The 12,089-nt window shown below is 42.7% G+C and overlaps 1 protein-coding gene across 8 annotated transcripts in view; it reads right to left on the reverse strand.

Moving 5' to 3' along the window:
• PIEZO2 (piezo type mechanosensitive ion channel component 2) overlaps positions 1 to 8,277 on the reverse strand; it is a 215,677-nt gene extending 207,400 nt beyond the window's left edge. For all 8 annotated transcript variants that reach the window (XM_081014068.1, XM_081014067.1, XM_081014063.1 and 5 more), the window contains exon 1: positions 7,872 to 8,277. In XM_081014068.1, the coding sequence (XP_080870194.1) occupies positions 7,872 to 7,935 (64 nt within the window). In that variant the 5' untranslated portion in view covers positions 7,936 to 8,277. The remainder of the gene's footprint in view (positions 1 to 7,871) is intronic.
• Positions 8,278 to 12,089: the final 3,812 nt, after the last annotated feature.

A 12,089-nucleotide genomic window follows, 5' to 3' on the forward strand; every position in this document is an offset into this window, starting at 1 on the left:
CAGTATTTGGAACAGTTATTCAAATTCAAGAGAATGGGCAGGTAGACAGAACAGGAAAACTCAGGTAGTGACCAGAGCTTCATTTCCATGAACACAAATGAGAACAAATAGCTTCATCTCATTTCAGTGGCATTTATACTATTACGGACATCTAAAACACAAAACTTACTTCTAGTTCGGACTTGCTATCTCACATTCTGGAGTTTATATTTTGTCAATAATGTGGCAATGCTGTGTTTTAATTCTTATCACCTGTCCTGGGACCTTAGGGTGAAGGGTGGTAAATAAATAATCATAATAATGATATCAAGAATAATGCACGCCTTCAGCCTCTTATCAAAAGGTGAGTTCAGCTAGGTAAACATTTTTAAATAGCAAATGAGTTTCATGTCTATTTCCTCTTAAAAATGGCTTGGAACAAAATACAGTAATGCCTTTTATAGCTATTAGAAGAAAAGCCCAAGAGTGAGGTTTAGAGTATTAATGAAAAAGCTACTTCTCTGAACATCTGGGGGCATTTAACCTTCCTCTCTCTGCTCTCACCTGCCATTTTTTCCCTTCCTAATATAACTCGCCCTACGTAATGATAGTTGAGTTAATGTTTCTCAGCCTATTCTCCATATAGAATTACCTTCCCATGGTCCTTAAAGAACATGTATCTTCCCCTTGCAGATCATCCCACAACCCTTATTAGCCCCCATCATTTCCTCCCAAAGCACAGATCAAATTAACAACTTCTTCCATTCCTTGGCTCTCACCCAAAACATATTCTACATTGTGCCTTCTTAACTATTACACAAAATATGTTTTATTGCCTCACAAAGCCTGGGAAGTTCCCACGTTCAATTAAATGCAGGATCTCTCAGTTCTGTCACTGAGTCCTCTCCATGGTCATAAGGACAGCACAAATCCACTACACATCCCCATATGCCATTACATCCAGGGAGAAAATGCTCTCTGAACAGTACTCAATTCAACAGCTTGGCAATCCATCTTCAGAATACACACTCCAGCAGCTCAATGAGCTTCCTCAAGCATAGTATGCTCCAGGGCTCACCTGGGATGACTGTCATCCCTGCTCTTTTTAATATCTCACTTGTGGTATGTTTTACAAGTCAGACGGGCAGCAGCTTTCCAGAGTTTCACAGAGGGCTCCCTCCAAGACCAACCTGGAGATGTGAGGGTGTAAGTTACCCAGAACCTTCGAGATGGCTGAGATTTGGTTTCTATCCACCCCTGGTTTTTATGCTTTCAGAAAAGCCATCTTGGCTGCCAGTCCGAGACTGTGAGACTTTTGGGAAAGTCTCACAGTAGTTTCCCTGCTACCTCTCCCTTTCCTGCCTGTGTCAGATCCACAGGGATAATCAGGGAAAAGAAATGTGGTGGGAAAACTTGAGAGTCTCAACAGCAACAACCAAAAGCAATATTAATGGGGTTTTTTAAGTGTTAAAAAATGGCTGTGTCTGGAAGAAGAACCAAGCCATGCCCACTTCACCTTAAAGTGAAACTCAAGCTCAAAATTCACGGAAAGGAATGGCACAGAGGAATGGCAGATGAAACTTATGGACTATATGGAATTGGCGGAAATGACTGGTAGAATCCGTGACCAGGGAGAAGAGTCGATGGAGGAAGATTGGAAGAAATTTAAAGACTATCTTCAGAAACATTGCAAAATTAAAGAATGTTAGAGTGATGTTGGACTGAAAATAAGCGGTTTCCAGCTGTACAGGTTAAAGTTAATGATAGACTAAGATTAAAGATTAGGATTAAAGTTGTTTAAAGAAATGGAAATTTGACATTAAGAGGAAAAATTTTAACGTTATATGATACTAAGACCAAAGATCAGGTTTAAAGAAGTTGAAGTTATATATTTCAATATCTTATTAAATCTAAAGATTGGGATTTAAAAAGTGGAAAAGAAATTGCTGAACAAACAATTTGGATTGGAATACAAAAGAGGGAGGTATGAGGAAGTCCAGAAAACAAGTAACTAAAAAACGGAAATGGAAAAGAGATATTGTTTTTAATTGTTATGTTTTTTGTTCTTTTATTGTTGAATCTTTTTTTTTTCTTTTTGTGTTTTTGTTATAGGTATTGTGTATGTTTTTCTTTTCTTTCTTTGTTGTTCAAAACTTTAATAAAAATTATTTTAAAAAAAAACAAAATTCACAGAAATTTCACTTTCCCTGAAACTTATTGAAGAATGGCCCTTTACAGAGGGGACAAATGGCCTTGTGAAAACAGCAGAAATGTTCTGTTTACCATTAGTTTTAGCTTTTATATAGCAACTAATTAGTATGCATTCCTTGTTTGGGAAGTATATGCATTAAACCAAGAAAATTTAATTTAGATTGTTCTCTCATTGGGGGGCAGCTTCAAATTAATCTATCCTGGATAAGAATAGACATGACAGGTCAATAGTCAAGTAAAGCATATTAAAACACTGATTTAAATCCCATACTAAGTGCAGGATTCAATGCTAATTGCTAGTCAATGATGAACAGTCTCACTGTCTAGTCCACATTCAAAGAAAATGACACCTAACCAAATTGGCTAATATCCTAGATCAGGCTTCCTCAAACTTGGCCCTCCAGATGTTTTGAGACTACAATTCCCATCATCCCTGACCACTGGTCCTGCTAGCTAGGGATCAAGGGAGTTGTAGGCCAAAAACATCTGGAGGGCAGAGGTTGTGGAAGCCTGTCCTAGATGCACATTCAGACCCATCTTATGAAACAGCTCTTACAGCAAGACATCACTGCTGTGGAATGCAGATAGGTGGGTTACATATTAGAACAAGAAGACTAAGATGTCAGAAAGAAGACTAATTAAGACTTTCCCAAAAGGATGAACTGAATGTAAAAAGAAGGGATTAAAAAGAAATCTTCACCTCCATGATGAGAAGTGTTGCTGGTCTTATCAAATTGTTTTACTTCCCTCAAAATTCCTTGGATACTTCTCTGATGCAGAAACTTTAATAGTCACTCCAAACTTTAGGTAAAACTTAGTTCCCGTGTCTTAATAACTACAGTACCACTGCATACTGGAATTTATTAATGAGATCCAAATGTGTAGAGGCAATCCAGTGCTAATGAGAGGCAGATAATGATACCAACAAAACAGCCTGAGCAGGTGCAGACAATGTCATCAGGTCAACCCAGCCCCAAAGAGGAACTGGAAAGAGAGCACACCTGTGCATACCACCCACTCCATGCACCCCTCCCACCTCCAACATTCCTGTATGTCCACATAGGGAAGACACACCCAAAAATGGCCTTTATCCACAACATTTAAAACACATAGCCTGGAAATCAGTGGCTCAGCTGAGGGCTATCTTCAGCACTATAGTAAGATCAGGTGTGCAGTAATCCCATGATATTTTTTTCTCTTTTCAGCAACACTCCTTTTGCTTCTAAATTTCTCAAGTGTTTTGACTGAGCAGGAACCTCCAAAATTGCCACAAAATTTGACAGCAACTCTAATATTAAATACATTTAATGAAAGACCAAATGTTCATCAAATCAAGTACCTGTTTTACTAAGCTGTACTCCCTCCTAAAACAACCAAAGAAAATTCAAACCCTCTATCCCGGAAGAAAAAAACCAACAAGCTATTTTATAAGGCAACTGTTAATTAAATAAACCATTAACAAAAACTTGAACTAATAAATCATCGATCTGCTCCACAGCATATCTTCAGCATCTAGGACCCAGAACCGAGGCTTTTGTCCATAAATCTGTCTCTACTTTTATGTTTGTCCATGCCTCCTGCAGCTTCCTTTCAGGCTCTCGGTAAAACAAAGAGCTTCATTTTCTAGGGGTGGGAGAGGATGGCAGCACCCAAAACATGGACCAGGCAGTGCGCACACTTTAGAAGGCCAATTCCAAATCATATGCCACATGTTACCTGCTTTTATTCTTGTACAGCAAGTCTTAAAGCCTATCAGTCTCCATTATAACAGTGGGACTAAACTGGCGCCAATCCAAAGAGTTCGGCTTTAATTGGGTTGTCCATTGGACTGCCATCAACTTAGAGTTTGCCTTCACAAGCTGAGAATTGTTTACAGGCCCACTGCATAAACAAAAATTGCAGTTTAAATCTCTTGGATACATACATTATTCCGCAGAGTAGCCAGCTGCCTCTCATTACCAATTTCTATATAGAAATGGGGCCCATCCCCATCGCATTCGGATAAAATCCAAATGTGCACTATCACGTGAAAAGGAATTACACACACAAAGAAAGGGCAATTAGGATCAGAAGGATCCTTAAGAGAACTTATTTACAGGCTCACAAGGAGCCAGTTTATGCAGAACAGCTTTGCCACTGTACATCTCTAGAGAAGCTGATCTGAACTTGCTTTCTTGCATTCATTCCAATGAGACATAAGCATCTCCAACTTCTATGTCCTCCAGTGCAACTAACAAAGGCAGGTTATGTTAATGTTAACTACTACTGTGATCAGATAATCACAAGTAAATTAGTCCTCAAGAAAATGCACAAATGTATCACAACATAGCTCAAATGATGGACCTGGTAAGCTACTTACCTGGAAGCAGTTGTTGCTCATGTCCAGATAAATGGACTACTGCAAGACTGAGATAACTGCAAGGAAACAGAGCTAGGAAAGAATACAGAGCTAGGAAATAATGCTTTAAACGCATTGTGTGAATGTGGTCTCTTTCACTGGGAGATAACTGTCAGAAGACTATGGAACCACATCAGCTACCCTAACTTCAAAAGTGGTCATGTGTGTTTACATAAAGTTCACATTTCACACCTGAAAGGTAGATGGGGGGAATTGAAATATTATGCATTTTGGAGTTGACAGAGCTAAGATGTAAAAGATTGCCTGGCTCAGAAATCAGAACAGACATGAAAACAATTGGTGCGTCTCGTACAGAAATGGAAAAGGCAAAAGGGATCAAATGGAGGAATGTGTCTGTGTAGATGTTACAAATCATTTTACTATAAAGGAAGCACATGCAAGACAAAGTGCCTTTTGAAGATGAATGATTTCTTCAGGAGTACTTCAGGCAATGGCATTTCCCAGATAACAAATGAATAAAACAACAATTACAATTAAGTCCAAGGCTAATAGCAAGCAGCTTTGGGCAGCCTCCAAGGTTTATGTATGAGTTATGGGGAATCCTGGAGACTTGATTTGGAAGGTACTTGGGGAGAATAAAAGCTCTGAAACCTGGGCAACAGCCTTGACAACCTCATCCAGCTGCTTCAGCTGCTGAAAGCCTGTAATATTTGGGATGGTTTCCACAAGTGAACAGAAATGATTAGGAAGGCGTTCTAATGAGATCCAGATCATCAGGATTTGCAATCCCTGGTCAGAGGAAGGCAAGCTTGTACTTTCTACTTCAGGCACAGGAAACATGGCTCTTGTGGCAGGAGCTCCATCTCAAGGGTGCATTTCGCCAAGTCATTCCTGAGAAGTGGTTGGCTCAAATAAAATGACTCTCCATGCTTGCGCCATGAAACTATGCTGCCAAACTAGAGTCAGAACCACCCTCCTTAATATTATAATCACCTTGTACAGGGTTCTAAACTACGCAATATTCAGATGCTAAACTCTCCAGATGGCAATTCACACAATCTGTAAGAAAAAGATGATGATTGGCAGTTCAGGACACTGGTGTTAAGTTGCAAGTGAGTCCAGATGATAATAACAGCAGGCATATCACAGTAGTTTTTAGCCTGTTAATGAATACAGTTGATTATTTAACTAGAAAACCAAATTCCTGCATTAATAGTATCTATTCATCTACACTTGTACTGAAGACACTGGGAGCACTATTTTCTAAAGGAAAGGATTGAGAGCTTATCAGCACAGCACATACACTCTGGCCCCCACCCCTCTGCGCCACAGAGATACAAAAGCAAATGTTTAAAAGGAGCAAAAAACAACAACAAACACCACCCCAAAACTTTCATGATTCTACTCATGCCTTGACCAAGCTACACGGTTATGGAATGCTAAGGTTTTGCAGGCAGCTTGACCTCAAGTTTGTGATCCTGCTCATGGAAACCACAAGATTTTGGGGCACTGGGATGAGGGATAAAATGTTTGTTTCTTCCTTCTATTAAAGATGCGGCATTTAGCCGGTGTTAGTATCATCCACTGAAGAATATTTGCCCATTCACTGAACTACTGTAAAATTTAGTGAGGGCACAGAATTTTTCATGCTCTCTTCCTATGTGTCAAAACAAAATCTTTTAGAAAGGTGAAGAAGCATCTGATGACTGGGTATGAGGAGGCAGCTTCTACATGCCTCAAAGGACGTTCCCTTCCTCAACTCTTAGAGGAGGTTATCCAGAAAGTTAGAAGAAGTTACTCAGCATAGATGCATCACTATGCAGATTTCCCAACCAACAGGGAAATCAGTGGCACCACCTAATTATGTGGGCAATGTGTTTGAGACACCAATACTTCGAAACAGAACGTAGTATCTAAACTGGATTTATAATTACAGAGTGCCAAGTGAATGGAATGTGCTCCCACAGACTTTAAGTCACAGGCATTACCAAGTACATGAATGCCTTGACCCATAAATGGTAAATAAGGAACCAAGAATGAGCTACCAAATTAAACTTAATCTGTAACATATCAGTGCTCCATGCGTTAATCTCCATCTGAATATTTAGACTCGGCATGATCTTAAATCCTGGACACCATTCTTAATGCTTTTTCTGCATTGTACTAACAGGCCACAATAATCCTGGTAGTATTTCAATTTTAGTCAAAGTTCATTCACCAGCTGTTATTTGATTCATTCTCTTGCATGCAGTATATCTGTCCTGCAATATATGAAGTGTGATCCTAAACTCAACTCACTGAGTACAATGGGTCTTACTCCACAGTAAGCGTGCTAAGGACTTCAACCTAAAAGATGAACATTTATTCATTCCGATTCCTGTTTTGTCAATAAGGTGGACGTAGATTAATATTAATTTCTGGTGGCACTCTAGAAATAATTTCCCCTTGGTCATACAAGGGAACTAGAACCAACTTTTCCTCTGCTTGAAACATAACCAACTTGCTTTTTTGTTTTTGTTTAAACTAGATTTTGTTTTCAGGTAAGAAAAACCCAAACATATGTAAAATATGCTTTTCATGTAAAGGCCATTTTTTAAGGTGTGGCCTTAAAACAGAACTATGATCTTTGGGAATCAATGGTGCATGCATACTTCCCAGTAAATGCAAAAATGTATTTTTTCACTTCTTAATATGCAACTGTGCTTTAGGCTGTAGGAGAGTATGCCAGCAAATCAGATTAATTCTGTACAGGTTTAGGCTGTAGCCTTATACACCTGGGAATGTCCCATTATACTGAATGGGATTTATTCCTGAGTAGACGTGTGTAGGATTGTATTAAGCTGAACAGATCTTTTCACCCAGTGCTGCCCTGCAAACTATTTAAATACTAATGCTACAATTCTTTACACACTAACCTGGGAGTAAATCCAACTTAACTCAAGGGGACTTACTTCTGAGTAGACATGGAAAGGGTTACACTACAAATCAGTTTTGAAAGTGCGTAAATTTCTATTTAATTTGACATACGTGGGGTGCAATGGTTCTTTCAGATCAGGTGGAGTAAAATTGAAAAGTTTGAAGAGAAGAGGCAAAGGCCACAGCATTAAAATAAGGCTATTCTTAAATAATCTGTATGGGGTAAGTGATACAGTATTCATCCCTGTAGAACAAAAGGTGCCTCAGTTTTAGAGAAAAAATATCCAAGATGTGTATTACATTCAAGAAAGAGACTTTAAGACTACCTACTTCCAGAATTAACGGTCTTACATTGCCCGCACCCCACTATCACCCCCTCTGTCCCAGCAAGAAAAACTCCGCATACCAGTGACTAGACAGATGGGAAGTAGTAGTCTGAAGATCAATCCACACACCACTTCTGTTGCCATCGCTGGGAGACGGGACCACTTCGAGTCTTGGCGAAACAAAGGAGACCAGGATCACTTGCAATGTCACCAGGCGCCAGCTCCTGCCTTTGAGGTCCACCCTTGTCCGGGGCTGGAGCGAACGAGCATTCTCTCTGCGTGTCCTGCAGGCTTCTTCTCAAGAGCCCTTCGACATCTCCGGAGCAGCCCGTCCAAAAAGCAACAAAAAGCCCAACAACTCCGAAGCGCGGCTAGCAAGATCCGCTTCTTAAGGCTTCCAACTCAAGGCGCACCGTTTCTCTTGCAGAGGAAAGTCTTTAGTTTGTTCACTTGAGAACCATTTTGCTCCAGCCCTCATCGGGGCGGGCGTGGGGTGGGGGTGGGGAGGGGGGTTATCGCCTTGAGCGCTGCCTTAGATGAGCTCAAACCGAGCCGTCTCTGTCGCGCATGGCTGCGCCTGTCCCGGATCCCTCACAGTTCACGCGCGAGATTCCCAGACATAACAAGAGCCGTCCCGTCGGGGACCAGCCGAACTTCGGGCGCTCCGAGCGAGGCGCCACCAAACTGTCCCGAGCGTCTAGGCAGGAGGCATCGCGGGAGCGTCGGAAGCTGCCCAGCGGCCAGCTCTCCCTTGCGCGCGCGCTCGGTCTCAGGCGAGAAAAGCGCGTCTTCCCAGCCGCGAAGCTCCCGTCCAGCCGCCACAGCCCGGGGCTTTGCCTACATATCTCCACCTCAATGAAACTTGGCGTGACCCAGCCCCCTCGGCGGGGCGGGCCAGACGGGGCGGGATGGAGCGGCCCCGAACCAATCGCGGAAAAGACGGCGAGGGAGGCCGGAGTTTCAGGCGGCTGAGGAGGCGGCAAGCCCGCCTTCTCCAGCAGCTCCGCCTTCGCCCAGAAGGCTCGCAGGAGATTCCCTGACGGGACTAATCACGAGCCAGGTGTTGTCCGGAGAGAGCGGCTTGCTCCCGGTCAGGAGAGCGGGCGTTTTGTCGCCTCGTCGTCGGCCGCGCATTCCTCCGCGAAGAGCAAGGAGCCCGCGAGTGGGCTGAGCCCGCGAATTGCGCGCGCTTTCTCTCCTCGTGGAGTGTAGCTGGCGCCTTGCTGCGTTGCCGAGGGAGCTTCAGCCTCTGCCCGCGCTTCTGTCCTCGCAGCTGGAGAGGGCAGGTGCGCAAGTGGCCAGGCGGCAGCCGCTCCTGCAGGGCACGACCGGCTCATTTTGTGCCCGGCTGGTTCAGCAATGTGGATTGGGCGCAGAGAGCCCAGGCTTCCTCACTGCGCCGCCTGGAGGGCAACCAAATGCACAGAGGTCAAGGCTGTTTCTGCGCCTGTCATTTGTCTGCACTTTCTCTTGTGGGGGTGGCGATTAGGTCCACATCTCCCTCTTCTGCTGGCACTCAGGGAGACTGCAAGACCCCCCGGCGCTTACCCTGTTCGATGGATAGCCCTTTTGCAGTATGGTAGGAAGGGTTAAGCAAGTGACAGTTGCTGTTTTGTTTATAAAAGTGTGTGTTTTATTGGTTAAAGTACCATCAAAACTTTACATTAAAGAGTGAACAACAACACAGCAACAACCCCAGGCATCTTGTGGTTCATTGGACACAGAACAGGGCGTTTAGAGAGAGCACAGGGCAAGAGAGAGCGGCCACATCTACCGTACTTCTGATCACTCACTCCAGGGACACTGGGGATTGAACCTGCAACATTTTACAGTGGTATCTCAGGTTACGTACGCTTCAGGTTACAGACTCCGCTAACCCAGAAATATTACCTCAGGTTAAAAACTTTGCTTCAGGATGAGAACAGAAATTGTGCTCTGGCGGCGCGGTGGCAGCAGGAGGCCCCATTAGCTAAAGTGGTGCTTCAGATTAAGAACAGTTTCAGGTTAAAAACGGACCTCTGGAACGACTTAAGTACTTAACCCGAGGTACCACTGTACATGCAAAGCATGTGCGCTACCACTGAACTGCTCACTCATCCTGTTCTGAGGTGAAATAGGGAGGATTGGGCCCAGCAGGGTAGTCCAGACCGAGTGCACAAGAATTTATGTCAGCTCTAATACTCACATCCTCCCTCTAATACTCACATCCTCCCTCAGTTGAGGGGATTGGGCTCAGTCTCTTCTGCTGCACCACCCACAAAAAGGAAGTACAGACGCACAAGAGACGTTAAGGCAGCTGTTCCTTGGATGAGCAACAGACTCTACTCCAACTAGGCAGCTTGCTTACCTGGCCGCAGCACAATCCTTAGCACTGCACCTACCAAAGTGAGATAGCAGCAGGTAAATAAATGCAAGCAACAACTTTTGTTTCTTGCCTACTTCTGTGAGATGGTGAGCCTTGTACCACTGAGCGGGGGACAGCATTGTCATTGCTGGGCATGATACAGGGGGCATGATAAGCAGGTCTCCACTCACCCAAAAGAACCCAGATCTCTCAGAGCCTGCTGTATCTCAGTAGTCAGTGTCAAAGAGACTTTCCTGAGAGACCAGAACAGTGGTAGCCAACGTGGTAACCTGTTCCCAATGCTGGACTGCAACTCCCATCACTGACTGTTGGCCATGACTGGGTCTGACGAGAGCTGGGGTCCAGCAAGATCTGAAAGACACCACAATGGTACTAGACCATCAGCAGTTGTGATCTCTAGGTACAATAAATCCAATCTACAATTGATAAAAGGGCTGGTAGAAGAAAGATGAGAGAAAGGAGGTCATATATATCAATATATCACCCAGCCCTACCTACTAGCTTTCTTTCTTTAAAAAAGTAATTTGAAAAAGTATGATGCATTTTCTTTAGGTGTGTGTGAGCATGAAGTCAATCCCTTATTTTAACGATAAAATGTAAAGACCGAACAGGATAAATTCACTTTCACTTTTCCTTATCCATGATTTTACTTGGTCTGACTTTGTAGTTAACACTTATTATGGTTGATTTTACAGCAAGCCACCCTTAAAGAATAGTTTACGCAACTGATTTGTTGAAACAAACCATAATGTTAACCATAGCTTAACTGGTTTGGACAGTTCAGGAAGCTGCAGTTAATTAAAAGCAGAAGTAAATATCACTTGACCAGGGAAGGGAGGAGAAGCATACAAGCCCATGAGAAGGCTAGACCTGTTCACACAAAGCAGGGATGTGGCCCTCCAGATCACGTGGATTCCAACTTCCATCATTCTGAGCCAGCATTTGGTCAGGGCTGATGTGAATTATAGTTCAGCAACATCTAGAGGGCTACAGATTTTTCCAGCCCTAACAGAGCTAGACCATGGTTTTGTAGAATGCCTGAACATGCCAAATGCATTTCATGGGTCGATTCTGTCACATTCCTCAGAAAACACAAACTAAGGCTAACATGTTCACTAGTGTTCTTCAAGGCTAACATGTTGATCAACAAAAATGTGTGTGTGTGTGCTAATTTCACATCCACTTATATACCATCTAGCTAAAACCCCAATTGCAGCATCTGGAGAGCTTGAGGAAGCAGAGAGGATGGAAGTCAAAGAGGAAATTGTAGGACTGAAAAGACCAGAAGATAAAAAATACAGCTCAAGGTACAGGCTGTCCAGTAGCTAGCTTTTTCTGACTTTTATATTGCAGTCCTTTGTACACATACCTGGGAGTAAGCTTAATTTAATATAGTGGGATTTACTCCCAAGTAAATGTACCTAGGATTGCACAGTTGAATAGTGGTCTTTAGAAATGCATTGTAAAATAGATTTTTAAAGTGAGTGTTGGTATTATATGTAATATGTGCTTAGTTTTTTTAAACTATTTAGATATTATTTTTCTATTTCTTTTTTTTTTTTAAGTATGAAGAATTCACATGCCTGGCTGGCCAAAACTGGTAGCTGAAATATACATTGGCAGTAGACTTCACTTAAGCTATCCTCTGTAACTAGACAAAGTTTGGCAGTTGTTTGTGCTCAATGAAAAAGGTGCTTGCTGTAGGTTTTTAATTCCTAAAAATAAGCTGATAGGAACTAAAAGCACAGAATAGAATTTGTGATTTTGAGAAACTCTGTTGGGATCCAGCATTTTGAGTACACTGAAAAACTCTGCTGTATATAAATAGGTACCACTGCAGTGGGAAGGTAAACAGCATTTCTGTGCACTCTGGCTTCTGTCACTGTGCTCTGTTGCACCAGAGGCAGTTTAGTCATGCTGGCCACATGACCCA

Source organism: Podarcis pityusensis, assembly GCF_964106645.2.
Source record: "Podarcis pityusensis genome assembly, chromosome: 7".
In the NCBI taxonomy this organism is placed as follows: Eukaryota; Metazoa; Chordata; class Lepidosauria; order Squamata; family Lacertidae; genus Podarcis; species Podarcis pityusensis.